This window comes from Centruroides vittatus, unplaced genomic scaffold (genome assembly GCF_030686945.1).
Source record: "Centruroides vittatus isolate TY-2023 unplaced genomic scaffold, ASM3068694v2 contig_559, whole genome shotgun sequence".
Lineage (NCBI taxonomy): Eukaryota > Metazoa > Arthropoda > Arachnida > Scorpiones > Buthidae > Centruroides > Centruroides vittatus.
The window spans coordinates 743,904-765,141 of NW_027122332.1; the positions used below are offsets into that span (position 1 = coordinate 743,904).

General features: G+C 26.9%; 1 protein-coding gene across 1 annotated transcript in view; it reads left to right on the top strand.

The window, feature by feature from the left end:
- The window catches only part of LOC136978856 (uncharacterized), a 131,460-nt gene that overhangs the window by 17,296 nt on the left and 92,926 nt on the right, over positions 1 to 21,238 (top strand). Inside the window, 12 exon segments of the mRNA XM_067274676.1 lie at positions 7,507 to 7,600; positions 7,785 to 7,914; positions 9,929 to 10,071; positions 13,025 to 13,155; positions 13,239 to 13,439; positions 13,513 to 13,709; positions 13,778 to 13,908; positions 16,687 to 16,808; positions 16,895 to 17,104; positions 18,674 to 18,840; positions 18,910 to 19,040; positions 19,830 to 19,918. Coding sequence (XP_067130777.1) covers positions 7,507 to 7,600; positions 7,785 to 7,914; positions 9,929 to 10,071; positions 13,025 to 13,155; positions 13,239 to 13,439; positions 13,513 to 13,709; positions 13,778 to 13,908; positions 16,687 to 16,808; positions 16,895 to 17,104; positions 18,674 to 18,840; positions 18,910 to 19,040; positions 19,830 to 19,918 — 1,746 coding nt within the window.

Genomic DNA, 21,238 nt, shown 5'->3' on the forward strand with positions numbered 1-21,238 from the left:
ATGTATCTGAATAAAGCTATATATTATACATCTATTTATCTTCATAATTTTCTTTTATAACCTACTTTCATTTAGAAAATACTTGCTTTGTTTTCATTAACTTTATTATTTTTCCCTTTAATAAATTTAGAAATTCACTTTACATTCGTGATTCATTGATTTATTATTTTAATAATTAGGACAATATATTGCTTACCATTTACATACATTACACACAAACAAGTTTAATTTAATAAAATTAATTAACAAAATTTATCATGCTTCGACGATTTTAATAATCTAAATTAAAATAAAAATTCGTGATTCTCACACCTATAAGACAATAGAATAAAAAATATAGTTTTATTATACATATACACAGAATCCTTACATAGAATAGGCTATACATAATTCGAAAACACACAAAAAAATTATATAAAATTATAATTTGTTATTATCAATGGTACATTTTAAGTCTCGAGAACGATTCACATGCAAATACAGGAGATAAAACGTGTTCGCATTGTCTTGCCATTATAAAAATAACAAAGGATTATTGTATTCATTTCATACAGTTACACCTTCCACAAGTTTATTTTAGAAATAATTGATTAGTTATTTTCAATTTCTTTTTTTAATTGCTGTTGAACTGTTTAGCATATTTCGAAGTGTTAATGTACCTCATTTTATTGTAGAATTTTATATATAAATGTATTTTAGCTTAACTGAATGAAATGAATTTAGCAAAACATAAGATTTTTCAATTAAAATGTGAAATTATAGATTATAGATCCCAGATATTTAAGGGAAAAGTTAAAATATAACTACTGTACTGTACATAAAACTGTTTTAAAATTTAGTATACTTGCTTAAGCAAAATTATATGGAGGATAACTAACGTATGCAAAATTATTGAACTATTCTGTTAGCAACTGTATTGGTTGAAATTCTATATTTGATAGTTTAAGAATTATTAAATATGATTATATAAAGAAAATATTGGATATTTTCACTTATAATTTCTTCACTCTTTATTATAACTCCACGTAATTACTAGTCTTTCTGATGGTATTATGATAAACATTTTCCTTGTCGTTAAGCATCCGACTTCGAAGCTGGCGGATCTTTGATATTGCTCGTAGATAATTCGAGATTGTAATTATCCATTTAATTAAACCGAATTCGTTCGATTGGATTTTCCTCGAAACTATCAACTCTTATCACATTCTCAGAGGGCATTACATTGGAAAGTGAAGAAGGAAAGCTTACAAACAGATAATATTGTCGTAATAAATAGGAAAAGTACGTTATAGAAAGAGCGTGAGGAAACAGATATTAGGAAAAAGAATTATTGTTCATCTCGACTTCCTTACTGAGTTATCTACACTGAGATTGCCTATCACTTGCATAGATAAGTCTGATCTAAATCATCCAAGGGAAATCATAAGATATATCCGAATTTAGATTTGTCATAATCATAAGCCAGACCGTACTGAACTAGAACGAACTCTAAAGAATAAATTATAAATTTAAAAAAAAATTAATTAGTGGTTCTAAATGGAAGTAACTCCGGAGGGATAGAGACGAAACTATATTTAATAAATTTATAAATTATTCTATTTATCATTTGATACGAAGGTAGGCTATTCTAGATTACAAACGATTATATTAATATCAATTTATATCATTATCTCTTCCAGTTTACATGTAAATAAGAAAATCAGTAACAAAATTAACTGTGTATGATTCTATTTTAGCATTAATTATGCTATCAAACAACGATTAATAGCTAAGTAAAATAGCTATTTCTCATAGCGAACACTAAACTCAAGCAACAATAATGCGTTACATCTTTGTATCCGTAATTATAACGACGATGCAATTAAAAATAAAACATTTATATTATAAAAAATATTGCATTTTTATATTATATTAAATTCAAATCTATAAATTTTAATTGAACGTAAAAATTAAGCGAAAAATATTTAACTAAATTATTCTGAGCACTATACAATAGGCTGTATACTGTATATATAGGTCTATATCAGGGGTGGGCAAGCAAGAGTTCAGTGGGAGCCAAAATGTAGGTTTTGCAAAATGCATGGGAGCCGCAGTTCTGTACTGTCGTGATAGATAGTATGGTAAGGCACGCGATTTTATTATATAATATAAATATAATATAAAACAAATATTGAATTTTTTTAATAAACATATTTTTACAAAATTGTTAAAAATAAAATTGTAAAATAATAATAAAAAACAGAAATTAACACTTTCAGCAAGAGCCGCATGTAACTCAAAAAGAGCCGCATGCAGCTCTCAGAGCCGCATTTGCCCATGCCTGGTCTATATACTTATTAATTTTTAAAATAACATATGAAAAATGATAGAAAAATCATTGTATGTAAGTACACATGTTTAATTTTTGCGTTATTTACTTATTAATAGTTGTAGAATATTTTTATTTTGCCGTAATTAGCGTTTAAACGTCAAGATTGTTTTAATGGATCAAGCAATAACAGTATTTTTTGCCTATTGACTAAATATTTCTCGACATTTTTAAAAAAAAGTATTCTACGTTCGATTTCTAAAAACTTTTCCGTGTTTTGCGGAAATTAAAATTTTTTCCATGGTGTTTCTTAAAACACAATCTGAACGAAATCTGGATCCTGTTGCTGAAACCTTTTGCTATTAGATTTTTTTTCTTTTACTTCCTTCCTTCCGCTTAAAATGTATGCCAGCAAGTGGTTGGAAACAGTGTCATAAACAGTAAATTTTTTTTAAAACGATAAATGCAAACAATATATAGTTTTTCAACTAATTTCAAAAATAATTGAATTTTAAAAATTGTGTAAAACAAAATTATAACCATAATGTTTTCAATTATTGTTATGAAAATTATCCTGTATGTAAGATAAAATTCGATATTTTAATATTAATATTTAAGAACTGAATAGTTGTTTTGGAAAATGAAACGATTTTAATTGAAAAAATTCTATATGACATCCGGATGGCGAGCCAGTTAAGGCACCAGCCATCGCTCTGGGTGATCTAGAAACAAATACAAGCGAGCAGCACCATGAATTTTTTATGGGTAGTTTACCAGGACATGTCGGACTCGAACCCCGTTTCTCATCATCCAACTGCACCCATTGAGATTAAAAATTTGCAAAATAATACTGCAAAAATACCGTTTTGCATATTTTGTAGAGACGTAGTCTCCAATCTTTCCGTGTATTATCGCGAAACATATCTTTCAATGAGTTGAAGTATAATAAAACTAACAGATATGCCCGGCGCTATCATAGCAAAAAGTAAGAACAGCAAACATTAAAATGAAAACCATATTAAGAATTTGGTTATTTTAGCCTACCGATGTCAGGTGATAAGAAAAAAGAAAATGTAACAAAAGAGAATCTACATCGAAGAAGGAAAAAAGTGAACAATCAGATTTCGAGGCAAATGGAGCAAAGATTGACGCTTGGCAAACTGAAAAACCCGAAGTATTATATATATATATTTTGCATGGGCGTCCGCAGGGGTCAAACGGGGCGCTTACCCACGAATAGAATGAAAAATTCGGTTAATGTTACCTATGGTTCCAAAATGGCAGCTCGTCCTCTGATTCCAGCAAATAGAAGAAAGGAAACAGTGGGGACGCACGTTCTAACCTAACCTAACCTAACCTATTCTAATAATTACCATAATTATTACCAACAAAATTATTAGAATAGGTTAGGTTAGGTTAGAACGTGCGTTTCCTTTCTTCTATTTGCTGGAATCAGAGACAAGCCTCCATTTTGGAACCATAGGTAACATTAACCAAAAATTCCGCAAATTATAAACCTAAAAGTAATTAAGATACGTAACATCACATCCTCGACCATGGGGTGCATAGTCTGTCTTTTTGTATTACTGCAATAGTGTATTCTGCAATCTACTTGTGGAAAAAACCCCCTCCAAAAATTGAATAAATAAAAATGTACTGATGTAATTATTTATCTCCAAGCTTTGCCCCTGTGGATAATTTTCTGCGGTCGCTCATGTAAGAATTCAATACTCAAATGGTAAGGAATGGCGAAATTTCGTTGGTCAGGCAACAGGAATTGATGTTTTTCAACAGAAAATAGTCGTTGATCTCCGCCTGTTCGAGAAGGTAATTCGAACCATCCAAATGTTTTCTAATGTTAACTCTAACGTATCGTTCATATGAAATGGCAATCGGCTAACCAACCAAATTTCGTGAAAAACTGACCAAATATTTAAACTCGGCACTCTCGAAAACTCAAAAGAAATATTTTGTGTTCGCTAACTTTGTATTAAGTGCTTTTCCAACTTGAATGCCACCATTCCAATGGGCAGATACAAAGGATGCCTGTTGAGGGCGGACGTTGCAGTTAATTCGACCGAAAGTAGTCGTTGATCTTCTCCCGGACGAGAGGATGGTCACCGAAAATTTTCATTGCTCTTGCTCAAACCGTGTCAAAACGTATAAAGAACAAACAAACTAACTAACTAATAAAACTCTTCTTTATTAGATTTGCATTTGTAATACCCGGAAGTAATATAATGCAATACGAATTTTTAACTCTCCATCCTGTGGGCACTAAGGTTCTCCTTTAGCAAGCCCATTACGGGTTGGACCAAGCCCAACAGGATTTGATTCCAGGCCCTTCAGAGCGGTAGGCTACCACCTTGACCACTCGGCCGTCGTCCAATTATACGTCGATAATTAATATTTTAGCATCCAATTGTAATTTTTATTTATTTAAAGTTATTATCTCGAACAGAACATCAATATTTGCATGTTTTTAATACGTGTTATTACTGATATTCAGTAATTACATTGAGTTGACACAATAAGTGAAGGCAATTAACACGTAACTTGATCATTATTTTATTTATAGAAGGAATTAATATTTCGCTCACTAAATAATTATAAAAATCTTTATTTTTCTTAAAAATAATTTTATTATATTGATTGTGATTTCCGAAAACTGTCGATACTTAACACATGCCGTCAGAGGTCGCTGTATAGTTTATTTTCAATGTGCGAGTCACATGGAGGGAAATTTAATCTTGTTTATTTCGTTATTAGGTAGTGATTCTGTGATACGTTTCTACTTAATTTTATAAAGTATTTATCTATTGTTATGGTGTTAAAATTAATATTGATACTTTTTTGTATTTCAGGGGAATATCAACAGTCAGAAATAGATGTAAATAAGTAATTAATTTAGACTTTTTGGATTAAATTTCTTTCACATTCAATTTTTGAATGTGTTGTGATCCTTCGGATAAAATTACTTATGTTTCATTTAAAATGTTTCGTTTATTTATATCCGATTTTCAATTGTATAGATTGATCTCTTGTATGGAAAGCTCAGTTTTTGTGATTTATTACAGCTTGATGTTATTAACGTTTACTTTTACTGATAAATTGGAATACTAAATTCACCTTCTTTATTCTTTAAAAATTAAATAATTATATATAATTTAGTAACATGTAAAGTCATGGTATATTATAGAGGTCAGCAACCTATGGTGCAGTACATGTGGCACTTTGAATAGAAATGTAGTAAAAATGGTTGTTGTATAGATTACTCCCCATGGAATTTCAGGACTTTGAGTATGTATCTGAACTTGAGACTGAGACGAGTTCAACAATGCCCTACTTTTGTTTGACTGGAGATGAAAAATAAGAAAGTTATCATATTTACAATTTATTTGCCTTTCACAATGCATTCTATGCCATTTTAGAGTTAGTTTTCCACTAGGTGGTGTTCGACTGTTCGTGCTCTCGACAGATTCCTCCTGGAGGGGAGCCGCTGGCAGGCTGCCCAGTGTTTAACGTCACTAGTTATTGATTCACGGTAGTTCTTGAACAAAAGAAAAAAAAGGAAACTTATACTGAACTACAAGCAGCAGCACCACCTAGTGGAAAACTCTAAAATGGCATAGAATGCATTGTGAAAGTCAACAAATCGTAAATATGATAACTTTCTTATTTTTGGTTTCCGGTCCAAAAGTAGGGTATTGTTTAACTTGTCTCAGTCCCCTGAGTTCAGATGTATACTTAGTCCCGAAATTCCATTGGGAGTAATCTATACAACATCCATAAAAATTATATTTTAATTATTAATTACACATTTAAATGGATGTCATAGTTCAGCGAAGGCTGTGGTACATTAAAAACAGATCTCTTGTTTGTATATTTCTATTACAGCGCATGTGTTATGCAAGTGCTTCACATGTAAGAACATAATTCAATTAATAACTTATCTTCAAAATTATACATTTTTGAAGTCCATTATAACCAGACTAATTTTGATAACTTATATAATAGACTTGGTAGAATCATGTTGGCACTCAGAGTAACACTATAACTTACGTTTGGCGTAACACTGCTGAAAGGTTGCCGACCCCGGGTATATTATATAACAAAAAATTTGAAAAATTTATGCAAATGTTCTGTGTGTGAAGCATTATGTTTTCTATTATTTATTAAGTATATTTGATTATTTTATTGATAAAGCTTTTAAAATGTAATAGCATTTTAACAGCTTCTAATTCAATGTATTAATTAATACCAGTTGAGAATTGTCATTTTAAATCAGTTTTATCATTTAATTAGCATTATAAGACAAGATATAATATTCAGAAGAATATGTTAGATTAAACAGTGAATGAAAATATTTAGTTCAACATTTATCCATAAACAAATATTATTTTACTAGTACAATTTTTAGAGTGAGAAACAAATTTCTTAGTTTTTAAATAATAGTTAATTTTAAACTTGTTGCAATTAACTTCTCATTTAAATAAGTATAAAAAGTATCAAAAATGTATTGATACAGATGATAATAAACTTTTTAAAATTCTATTAGTTTTGAAAACAGGTTTACAAAATAAATGGATTATTTTTCTTTATTTTCCTTCTGTTCCATTTTTATTAAGATTATTTCCTTTAAAAACAATGTTTATGCAATAATACATTAACAAAATATAGATATAATGAATGATTATTAAAGATATCTTTATAAATTTTTTTTACATTTAAAGATTAAATATTGAGTTTTTTTAATAAAAATTAATATTTGCTTTAACTTTTACTGTAAATAATAAACTTAACAGCATTAAAGAAGCTTAGATATCTTTTCATTTGTTCATTTAACTATCTGAAACTTTTAATCTTTAAAATAAATAAATAACTTTTATCACTTTTCTATTAAATAAACAATTATTTCTCTTTATGTGAAGAATATTTATATGTCTATTTTTTAATTAATCCATCCAGGTAATAAAAATTAATTTTTTCAATAAATAAAAAGTATATCAGCTATTATAATAATTATTATAAGATGAGATTTTCAATTAAAAAATACTCTGAACTAAAAATTAAACAATTTGAAGGTAAAAAAAAACCATAGAAGGAATTTTAGTATTAAAAAATATAGTTAACTTTAAATTAACTTTATTGTAATTTTTTAAATTTGATTAAATTTTGCTTTTAATTTTTTTTTTCAGTTTATTCTAGCTTTAGAAGTATTATGGCCTGTAACCATTTTTCTTATAGTATTAACAGTAAGGCATATCATTCCTCCTACTGCTAAACCAAACTGTAAGTATATAAATAAAATTTGTATATTTATTATAATAATATATTTATAAGTTATAAATTTTATGCAAAAATGAAAAGTTTAGCAATCAATAAATTATTTAATTATGTTACTTATGATGCTTGAAATGAAATATAATATGTTGAATATTCCTTCTATTAAAATGTTTTTGTCTTGTTCTTTTAGGCCATTATAATGCTAGAGCTCAACCAAGTGCGGGTCCTCTTCCTTTTTTACAGTCTTTAATTTGTAATATAGATAATGATTGTATTAATAAAACGGCATATGAAGAAATACCAACTTATCCCCAAGCAAGGTATGTGCTATTTATCATCTGCTAAAAGATTTCAGGTTAAATTTTAAGCTTTGTTTAAAAACAAAAAATTATATATTTGACACATTGCAAATATTTTTAGATCTTGAAAATGATATTTTGGTTATTTTTATGAATAATGGTGAAATAATATAATGGTTTTAATTTTTATGACAGATATTTTATACACTCATGATACACTGTATTCTATTTTCGTAACACTATTGATAATTCTTCTGGTACCTGGCATGATACAAAAATTACATAAGAATGTATTATTTATTATACACAAATTCATTTATGTGCTTACATCCAGATGGAATAGAATATCTATTCTATAGATTAAAAAATGTGACCAGAGGAACGGTACCTCCTTGATACCTTGTCAGGACTGACACCACCGTGTCCTGGGTGACAAGGAAGCCAAGACGGCTTATTGGAATGGTCACGCGAGCAGTTGCGTACACAGGTTATCGGATCTGGGATGGAGATGAGAGGAGAGGTGAGGCAGCGAACTGAAAGTGACTTACTCGACTACCAGGTTAACAGATCAAATAATTAATTTAATGTGACGGAAAAGAATACATGGCTGACCGATCGAGAGAGAGTTTACAAGACATTGCAGGTCATTATAAATACCTGGTGCACTGAGTACGGGTTTCCAAATGGTTGTGGAGTCACTGGTTGAGGTCTGGAATTGTCTCTAGAAATGTCTCTGTGGCCTTGAACGGTAGTTAAAGTCTATTTGAAGTTGAAGTATGTGGATTCTTCGGAAGTGTTTCCGGAGAAGCACCGAAATTTCAGGGAGGAACGGGTGGCGATGGGCAACGATGATAAACCTTCTCGGGTGACACTAGGGGATACTCTCTCAGACTTTCGATGTCTCCAGTTCCTTGAGTTCCTTCTTTTATATTTCCAAGTTACGTTGTCCCTTTTCACCAATACGGAATTTTTTGTGTTAGTTCCTCGTGACACATTCTGAGTTCCCTGGGAAAGGAAATGACTCTGGGGGAGAGAAATATACTCATCCTCTGATAATAAAACGGAAAAAGGTTTTTTTCCCTCTGAGATTTAAGTAAATTAAAAAACAAGATAAAAAATGAATTTTTCTTTTGAACATTTTGTCGAATCCGATCTCTCACACTAAGCTATAAACAAGTAATCATCTAACAGTGCAATATTAAGTGAGTAAGATGAATGATTTATCCTGTCTCAGTCAAACTCTTCCAGTGTTAAGTTCAATTGAAAAGTGGAGCCTGACATTGTCGGGATGGAATAGAACATTTATTCTATAAATTAAAAAATGTTGTTTTATTCTACAAAAGCCAACTTCAGTTATTACAGCTGTTCACAGTAAAGCTCTGTAGCAGTCATTTGGTTTAGAGGTAACAACTCAAACTTTGTCACACTTTTCATATTCCACTAAACAAAAATCAAAATCATTCACAGGTGTAATCATTGTTTTAGCTGAGAATAAGTTTTTCTTAGATTTAGCCGTTGTCTACAACATTTAACATTGTACTTTACTTGTTTATAGTGTTTCAGAATAATTTAGCTGAGAAACATATGAAGTTGGAATTACTTTAACTGAGTTTTTTTACATCTAAACTGCCATAATTTTATAGACAAGGTATTGAAAATTTAGTCGATCAATGGGGACGTGTTGCAGAAACTGTGAAAATACATAATTGATTAAAAGTTGATATAAAGTTGCTTTATTTATTATTTTTGAATGTGCAAAAAACCTCATTATTTATGGGATAACCTGATACTATGAAGTAAACATCAATATAACTATTAATTTGAATGAAAATTTGATTAATGCAATAGCTTCAAGAACACATAATATTAAATATTACTGTATATATAGATAAATATTTAAGTAGAATATATGTGATAGTAACATAGTGCTATAGTTACAATAATTGAAAAAATTACAAAGAAGGTGTTTATAGATTAAATATTGTAGAAATTTTACAAATAGTTAATTAATTTATTAATTTATTTTTAATTATAGAGTGGATGAGTTGGTTGATCAAATGTCTCCATTAATGTCAGATCTTCAAATAACAAATCTAGTGAGAGCAATGCCAAGAGGAGTAAAATTGATGCAAGCTATTGCAAACACTCTTGATCAACCAGAAATTAAGAAAATTCTAGGTACAGTATTTAAAATTTTAATGTTTTAGATAAATAGTACATATTTTAAAATAGTTGAAACAGTAGTTTTTTTTTGTTTTAAAGTATTTTGAACAATAATTTAATTTTATATTTTAAAATAAAAAATAGTTACATTGAGTGCTGTTTTTTAAGGACTTAATTTTTACAACTATTTAGTAAAAAAAGAGGAAAATAATTTACTTTTACATGATTATCAGTGTTGGAAGTGTGTTGTTAAAATTCTTTAAATTCCAAATGATTGGTTTTGGAAATGCAGAATATGCTGTGCTGATTAATTACATGTACTTGCTGATCATAGATTTCATAAATATTAAAAATTTCAGAAGTTTTAAACAATACACAAGAAGTGTCTGATTAATAGCAGAACATTTTTAGAAAGAAAAATCATATGAACATTTGAATTTCAGAGAACTTTTAATTTCTATAAAGTTTTTGATATTAAAAAAAGCCAAAAATAAATGTCTTGCTTGCCAATAACTGTATTAATATCATCGTTATGTGAATAGTGATTATACAGATATTTTTTTTATGTCTGATAAGAGAAAGTCGAAAATGTATAATCCAATAAAATATGGAAGATGGAATGACAATTCAAAATCATAATTCTGTATTAAACTTTACAGTGAAACCTGTATAATAGGTGGTAGGGTTTTATCATATTGAAACTGGACACCAAGGACCAAGAAATTACAAGGGTAAAAAGATTGAAAAGTCATGATTTTTGCAATTTCTGTTTTTGAATTTCAAGGAAAGGTTGGAATAATAAATATTCTAGTTATGATGGAATCCGTCAAAAAGAAGTCTGACATTTTCAGCATTCCAGAACATTTCACCATAATCTTGCCTGCAGATGCCTAGCCTTCTTGATATATGTTGATGTGATATATTTCCATTTCTGTAGCTAGTATTTGGTTTCTGGGTCAAAGTAATGAATTTGATTCTCATCTTGTTTCATTTGCTAAGTAAATATTGGTCTCTTTCAGAATCTGATGAAAATGAAATAATTTGATCTACACTCAAATTACAAGGCATCTATAATGCTAATAATTTAGATAGTTGGATAGTCATGGCAGTTTAAATGTCAGCCTACCATTCTGGGAGACCCAGGATTGAATCTGGGCAATCAAAAAATTTCAGGGATTTTTTAGGAGTGGTATTACTCATATGTGTTGGATCCCTTCCATACCAACTGACTGCTCTATTGTGTGCCTGGCCAAACCTATGATGAGCTTGATATAAGGCAGCATTTCTCAAAGTGGGCGATAACCCCCCTTGTGGGCGGTGAGTAAATCTAGGGGGGCACTGGACGCAGGGTACTGAACGGTGGCCAAAGGCAAAAGTTGGGGTCACTGACAGCCGTTCCCTTTCCTCCGTTAAACTGATAAGAGGAAACATTGCATTTAATGGTTTCCAGATGTTGAGAACAATGTACGGTAAGGGCACAAAGTGTGAGATTCATAGAAAGGTTTTCCTAAGAATATTTTCAATCCTTTCTCACACAAGAGAAAATGGGTTAGGGGGCATTGGGTATAACTTTATGGAACAAAGGGGGCGGTGGATCGAGAAAGTTTGAGAATCACTGATATAAGGCCTTGTTAATGCCACAACAAAGAGTGAAAAAAAATCAAAAAATATTTTAGCTGGCAATTGAATGAATAGTTTTAGAGAATATTATTAGACAAAATATAAAATTGGAAGAATTTCTAAGTAAATCAGAAGTATGGACATAGTCTCTTCTCATGGTAGCCAAATGACAGTCCTATTGAGTCAAATACATTTTATCCTTTATTTTCACAAGAGAGAAACCAAATTGGTAGTGGAAAAACTTTTTAGCTATATTATTTTTGTCACAAGATAAAATTTTATGGTTGCCAATGACAACTTGGCACTGCATTGAAATTATGTTTCATGATACAATATAATTATGATATACTATTAACAAAGATTTATGGAAACATGCAATAGTCAACTATGTTTAAAGGAACTAAAAATCATACTGAGGGAGTATTGTAATCTTCATATGGAATTAATTTTATTTTTATTCTTAATCTGTATTTATTTAGTTTATTATTAATTCATTTTAATCTTATTATAAAATTGAAATTAGAATGATAATCCCAAGTGAAGCAACTTTTCAGGAAGTTAGTTTTATTTTCTATTTTTCAAATTGAAATGAATACAATATCAAAACATGAATAAATTTACTAGTTATTTTTATATACAGTATGTTTATTACCTATTACAATATCATAATTTTTAACATTTAGCAATTGTGCCATGCTGTCAGCATGTTTAATTTGAATGTTTAGACTTGAAAATAACTTTTTATTACACAAGTTTTGTCCATCATAAGTCAGAAATGGATTTTCAGTTATACATTATCTCATGCTTTGCTTGATTCCTAATCTATTGATACATCTTTTCAAAAATTAAACATCAACAGATATCAAAAAGTATTCTAATATACCAATATGTTTACATTTTTGGTAATTACCATTTTATTTTCTTGTGTTTGTCATGTTAGTTTATAGACCATCATTGATACAACCATTTTTATTTTCTATTGGCCATCAATTTTCCCATTTCTGCTTACCACCCACAAGTTAAAATACGTTTTAACTCAATCTTCTGTATTATTTTTATGCTACAGAAATGGAAAATATTTCTGATATTGTTTCCACATTATTTTCCACAAATGGGAACAGAGCTTTATAGTTTAGTTTACATTGTTTTGGCATTTCAGTTCATCAGATTAACTAGACATTCATTGGAAAGTACATGGAGGAGAACACTAACTTAATATTTCAAATTAAATTTATAGATTTTGAACTTGTAAATAAGATACATAATAATTCATTGTTATCTTTAATATTAAATTATTAATGAGGTATGGAAAATATGATTTTCACTTTCTCATTTTATATTTTTGCAGAAGAAGGTATTCCATTAAAAGAATTTATTAGAGATGAAGATAGAGTCAAAAATATTTTAATTAATGATGTAAATATTTCTTCGCCATATGTTGCTGATGCTCTTTTGAATTCATATGTCAAAGTTACAAAAGTAATTTCATTGTTATTTATTTTCTTAATTGTAATATTTTATAACTTATAAAATAATTATAAATTTTTAAAATTAAATTTTAGTTAATGAAAATGATGGATTCAAGAAGAAAGTTAGCAGATGTCATATGTGAACCTTCTCTTCTTGAACAATATTTAGTATCAGAAAATTCTGAAGCATTAAAAGAAGCATCAGTTGCTCTTTGTAAACTTGACAGTTCTTCTCTTCCAAATTTAATTGATAAATTACAAAAAGAAATAGATGGAAAGAAAATAATGAAAATGGTAAAGTTTGTTATTTTTTAAGGTGCTGAATTTCTGAATGACTTCATTATTGCTTCTTACACAATATATTTAGGTTGCAGATTTAATGTCAAGTTTTGGTCGTCCTGATGTTGGTCAATTTATAGAAGACTTGGGAAATATGTGGGATACTTTTTTTTCTTTAAAAAGTTTGCCATTTGATACAACGGGCCTAAATCGATTGTCTGTTTGGTTTCCTCATGTAAAAGCCATCTACAAATCAATTCGAGATAAACAAGTAGATCTTTCATTGTAGGTAATTATATAATGATCATATATTAATTTTTTTTATTATTATTTAACATATTCTCTATTTTCAGAATAACTAAAGTAGCAAAAGATTTAGAACCTCTTTATGAAAACAAAGAATTTGGGAATGAAATAAAAGAAATGGTTAAATATTTTAACACTTTATCTGAATGGATAAAGACAAGTTTGAATATTGTTTTAGGTAAGATTCTGTTTTATTAAATTATATAAAAAAAGATTTATTTGTACACATAAAATAAACTCAGTAAATTATATAACACTCAAAGGTAGAGGGATTCAAAACTCGGATCAAGTAATTAGTAATATATCTGCTTGGTTTGCAAGAGTTTTTCTACAAGTCTGATGTGTTTCTCTAGATGTTTCTCAATTATTCATAAATTCTAATTACTTAAATTTTATACGAAGGCACAATACCTATCTAGAATTTTATATTTAATTTGGTTTAAAATTATATAAAATTCTAGGTAGGTTTATAAAATTTAAGCAATTAAAATTTTTGAATAATTGAGAGACATCTAGAGAAACACATCAGACTTGTAGAAAAATTCAGACTTGCAAGTCTTACAAACCAAGCAGATGTGTTTCAAAGTTTGGATCATGTAATTAGTATCACTCTTTATCTTTATAGAATTTAAAAACATTATATAATCATATAAGTTATATTCTTGTTACAATAACATTTCTATCCATAAACTTTTTGTGGTATTCAATCAGTTCAATCAGTTTAAATATAAATATCAAATTTCTAAGTTAGTTGACCCATGAATTGAATCTATCTGATATATCATAGTATTCAGATTATGAAATATATTTTTAGCAAAATATAGTGAAATAATATAAATGTAGATATTTTTGTTTGCTTCACTGAAATATTTCTTATCTAGAGCCGCCATGTGTAACCCTTGGCCCATGGGTCACATGCAGCTCACTCAATATTTTTGTGCGGCCCTTTTAAAACAGTAATTTTCTTGTATAGATTTCTACTACAATGAAATATCACATGTATAGTTAAATACATTATTATGATGTATAACACCTTATCATATACACTCAGAAATTAAAACAGTTATTAAATATTTTTTAACAAAGCTTAAAATGCATGAATGAAAATGACCAGAATGTTCCTGAATTATATGATGGACGGTGGCTTTTGGATTAATTTTTTCTTACAAATATCACAATGAAATTAAAGGAACTTAATAAGCAGCTTCAAGCTGAAAACAAATTGATCACAGACTGTTATCAAAATATAAAAGTATTCATAGCAAAACTCAAACTTCGTGAAAGTCAGTTAAAATCAAAAACTACAATCCATCTTTCAAAATTACATAAATTTAATAGTGACAAAAAACATTTTTCTAAATATGCACAAGAAATTACTAATTTACTAAGAGAATTTCAAGAGAGATTTTCATATTTAAAAATTTATGAGAATATATTTAATATTTTTTTATGTCCATTTGACATTGTTGTGAACAAGCTCCAATTAATTTGCAGATAGATTTAATAGATTTCCAGCTATCTTCTGAATTGAAATATATGTTTGAGGCCAATGACAAAGTTCAGTTTTATACAAAATACATCTGTAATGATAAATTTCTAACCTAAAAAAACTGGTAATGAGCATTACAGCTGCAATGGAATCACCTAGCTTTGTGAATCTTTTTTCTCAAAATTGAAGATTGTTAAATGTAAAAGTCATAATAGATTGACCAATAAAAAATTAGAAAACCAATTATGTTGTACAATATCACAAATACATGTTGATATTAAAAAATTAAGTGAAAAAATTGAAAAGCAAGTTTCACATTAAAATATATACAAAATACTGTATAATTGTATATGTTTTGTTTTAAATAAATGTGTGCAGCCCACAGTTTATTTTTATTTTCAGTTTTGGCCCAGTAAACAATTTTGCTTGGACAACACTGATCTAGAGTAATATATTATCAACGTTTTACCTAATGTTTGGCAAAGAAATGAAAGATGAGATTACAAATACATAATTCAATAATAATATTTAAAGATATTTTTTACTAATATTAGGCGCAAATATTTTGTAAAGAATTTTTCAAATATTACTTATATATCTATTCTATTCTATAATAACAATATTACTACTGAATAGGAAACTGTAGCAATAGTAGTCAATTAAGTTTAGTCATTCAGTTTCTTAAAAAGTAACAAGAACTTTTTCATCTCCTTTAACTGCCTGAGAGCAAAAGTAAAGAATGAGATAGATTCTTTCTTTTCTCTTAATGAAAAGTGAAGCTAAACAATAGATTTACAGCTTATATTATGATTATACACTTTTCATTTGTCAGATTGTTTAAAATTTCTGGAGAAGTTTAAATATTTTTAAAACATTAAAGAATATAAAGATGTATCTAGCATGATATCTTTTTCTACCTGATAATGAAATATTGTAAAATGTCATTTAAATACAGCAGTTTTTTTAGATTGTCTGAAGTTTCAAAAATTTGATAAATTGGAAAAAGTAAATACATTTTTATGAAAAAATGAAGTTTCCATAACACACAATTTTTTCTCCCTTTTAATTTATTTATCCAAAGTTAAGACCCATTAGTGGCCAAGTGAATAAAACCACAGAACACTCATAATTGGTTGTGGGTTTGGGCTTTGCCAACATGCTGATCATATGGTGCTTTCTGGGTTTTTTTCACATTAGTGGCCACACACCCTATTTTGACACATTTAAATAGGGCCAGTTTCATATAGAAAGTTCTCCCAGAAGGCATCCCACTTGCAGATCATCCATGTGTCATGTTGCAATATACAAATAAAACAAAATCCAAAGTTAATTATAGTTTACATCAGAACAGTTTGATAATTTTAAATCATTGGATCATTCTGATTACATTATTGATGATTAATGTGTAAAATTAAATTTTATTTTTTATTTTTTATTTTTACTAAAAGTTTGCATTTGCATTTTTAGAAGTACATTCAGGCTTAGGTTCTCTATTTAAAAATACAACATTAACAGAAAGTAAATTGAAAGATACTTTAAATCCAAAAGCATTAAAATCTCTTCTAAATATTCCTTTGTCACCTGAACTGGCAAGTAAAATTATTTTATAAATTTGTATTTTTATTTGTATTTATTTGTATGTTCATTAAATTTTGATTTGTTAATTTTTTTTCAGAAACAAAAATTTAAAGATTTAAATACCCCTAAGAAATTATATGTTTCTATATGTGAAGAACCAGGTTTAGTAAATTTGCTTTATCCAAATCAAACCAATGCAAATGATGTTGATGATGTAATGAAGTTTCAAAATGCACTTTGTAGTTTATCTCAAAATGGCACTGCATCAGAATTTTTTGATATGTTTAATTTTAAAAAAGTAATGCCAGTAAGTAATATTATGTACTATCAGAAAAATATTAGAATATTATTAAAAAAATTACAGTATCTGATAAATATAGTTAATTCTATTTTCTTAAATTACAAAAAAAGTTAAGTTGAATTATTTAACATAAATAAATAAATTAAAAAATTCATTATATCAACATATTAATTCTTTGAAGTAAAAGTTATTGTACATTTGCTTAAGCACAATTTTACTTAAGAAAAAATACAGTTTCTAACATGTAAAATGGGGTGACAAATGTAACATGTAAAATATTACGGTGACAAAAATAATTTTGTTATTATATTGTAAAACAACTGCATCTAGATTCTCATTACTAATGTTATTTTATGTTCAGTATCTCTTTGAAGATATTTTGAATCTTTGCAGTTAGGTATTTTAATATTTTCATTGTGCATATTTAAATATCATCATTGTAATTCAAAATTTTAATACCTTATTTATAATAATACATTTATATGTTAAGCTACTGATTTATCAATGAGCATAGCTTGAAGTTGTTGTGAAGATAATGAAAATTATTTAAACAGTTATGATTAATTTGTTTATCTTTTAGTTATCATTATAACATTATGCATTATTATTAAATTAATTAATTAATATTCTTTATTTAAAAACAATTTGTAGTTTATTATTAAGTTATTCTAATCTGATTTTAGTGTGTATAGCTTCTTACAAGTGATTCTTCACACAATTAGCTAAGAACAGTTTGCAATAAAATGATATAATTCTGATATATCAGCAAAATTTGTCATTGTTTGTCAAATATTAACATATATTTTTTAATGTATATATCTAAGATTCTAAAAGGAACAATTTAATTTAAAAAAATAAATAATGTGAACTTCATTTTTGTATGAACTTACAATTATATTTGTTATTTAGCAATAATTGTGTTAGCCTATTTATCTTGACCTAGAACATTTATCAAATAATGTTGTCTTTTAATAAATTAAAATTACAATGTTTCATTATAAATCATTCTTGACTATTTGTGATAAATATTTTATTAGTTGAAAATTACTGTTAAAATGTATATATACTTTATATGTGTAGTTTCTCTTCTTTTAACATTTATATTATACAATATTATTAATAGAAATAGGGCTTGCTTTTTTATATTTAATGATATATTGTGAAATCAATATGGAATATATATTAATATAAAATTAACGTCACTTAAAGATTTTAGTATATAAATGTTGCAATGGGAAATTAGAAAGAATTTGATTTAGAATATTTCCTTTTGTAAAAATTATATGGGCAAGCAATGAAGTTCTTTAATTAATACTCCTCTTGAGAAATTACATTAATTATTATAATTGAAAAGTTAGTTAATCATATATAAAACAAAACGAAGTTCTTTTTTATTTTATAACATTAAAAAATTAATTGTAGAGAATAATTTAGAAAAAATTGAATTTTTGTATTAGTTGATCAATTTTTTAAAATGAAAAAATAACTGAATTTTTTTTAAATAAGGATTTTAAATATTTTTTATATTTGTATATTTTACAACTTATTATTACATATTTTTAAAAACTTTTTTAGGAAGAAGTTTCTTTTACAGAATTTATAAACAATACTGCATCAGTAATGACAACTCTCAATTCATTATTCAAGGAGTTATCAGGAACATCTCATAATTATGCTTCAATAATACAAAAGTTAATTGATGCAGTTTTATCTTTTGTCACCCCTTCTTCATTTGATGATGTGTATGTATTATCTTTAAATGTTAAAATTTAACATTTGTTTGATATAATATTAATTTGATGTAATTTTAGAAAAAGGATATCCAATGGATTAGGAATCATTGTTGAAGTGATCCAAGAATTCCATACCAAAGGAAAAACTCATGTTGCTTTTAATATAATATATAATTTACTCAATCATACTTTAGATATAGCAAATTTAGGTAAGTAATTATTATAATATTTAAAAATAAATTGTTAATAAAGATTGATTGATTATAATAGTAACAATATTAAATATCTTGAAGCTAAATCGATTGATTTACTTTTTCTGATGTTAATAAGAATTTGTGCAAGTAAAGAATAAGTTTCAATTTATTTATTCTTTGTTTGTATAACTGTGTAAATGCATAGGCACATATGCTTATTACTTGAAAAAACACAATCAATTTAACTTAAAGACAATTTAACTCAATTACATTGTTAATATTACCCATTATTAACTTCCAATTTTTGATACAATATAAATGCATCAATTCATACTTTATTGGAACATTGGAACTATTTAAAACTATTTTTGTGTCCCAATAAAGCAGAAATTGGTCTGTTTATAATTAATTGTTATACTAGTTAAAACAAAATTAATTGAGAAGTTTTATAATATTGTTTATAAATTAAACTTATGATGATTTTGGATTATACATATATGAAATAGAATGAGAGTGTTATTAGTAAATAACAAAAATTTCAAATAAATATGCTATATTATAGTATAAAATACATATATTTTATCAATATTATTTAGGAAACCTTAATTAAACTTAAATCATTGTATAAAATCTGCATATTGATCAAAAGCATGATAACATTAATTTTGTTTATTACAGTATATGATCATATTAATAGTCACTAATACTACTGTGTTTAATTGTTTTATTTTAATTTATAAAAATCTTATTTAAACAGTTATAATTATTGTTATAAATATTTCAATGAACAAATGTTTATTTCAGATCGTGAAATTTCTTTAAAATATGGAAGAACACAATATTGGCCTTATCTGTTGGAAACATTTCTCTATACTCTTGAAGATGAACAAAAAGTAATTTTTCTTATAGAAATAACTTCCCAATGATATATTTAATATTATATAAATCACAATAATCTAAAAATATATTTTTAATAATATTCTAGATTATAATTTAACATAATTATTCATGCATTTCATTATTTAAAATAGTACTATTAAGTAATAATAGATATATAATGTATGTTAAAGCTTAGTAATTTCTTTTGTTTTACCTGATTAGTAGTCACATTTTAGATAATGTTTATGTATTTGATTATCTGGTTTTAGATGCTGCTATAAATTTATTTAACAAATTTGTCATATATTTAACAACTTGATTAGATGCTTAGTAACAACTTTCTTGTATTATTCTCAATTGCTTATTGCAAATAAATACTGGTTATATATTTTTTATAGGAACCATAACTCAAATTTATGTTGACAATTTTTTTATTTTAAAATGAACATTTTATTCCCTCTACAGGAAATTATATAATATAGTTTATATCTATCATTTAAAATATTAGTCTTCAAATTCTTTAAATATATTCAAATCTGTTTAGTCAATCTGTAATTAATTATTCCTCAGTCAGGTGTTCAGATAACTTTGTCTCACAATACTTCCTAGGTAAAAGCTGTACTATTCCTTTTATATTCAACATTTTTTAAATAGTTTTTGTAATTTCTTATAAATTGAAGACATTTTATTTTTTCAGATTGAGTATAAAAATGTGATAGATTTCATATATTTTGATAAGTTGCTTCTTTTTGTGTCTTTTAAAATTTTAATATTCAAAAATGATACAGAAAGTCAAATGGAAAGAATCAAATCAAAAGATTTTTTTCAAACTCAACGTTTTTTAAACTTTGTATATTTACATTAAAGTATTCATAATAAAGGAATTTATAGAGATATTCTTTTAATATTTATTTTTCTTTCAGAACTAATTCTGTCTGTTCTCAAAATATGAAAATAATCTGGATTGTTCTGTTTTTTTTTTTAAATTTCACTTGTATGTTTTGATTATCAATAAATAAATAATTTTATCAGTTAGGAAAAACTCTGTATATCATAATAATGCTTCAAAAAACACTAGTCTATAAGATGAAGACTTCCTCAAAGATTAAGACACATAAATTGATCTAGGTTTTTCTTTTTGGTATATTATCAAGTCCCAATCACATTCTTTATTGACTGAGACATCTGGTAAATGTATTATATCTAAGTTATGTTATTGCTCTTCTAGAAAGTTATAAAATGTTTTGCAAAGTATTTTATAACTGTTTCTAGATTCTAGCTTTTTTTATATAGCTTTTATTATGTTGTCAAAATGTTAGTAATGTGGAGCAATG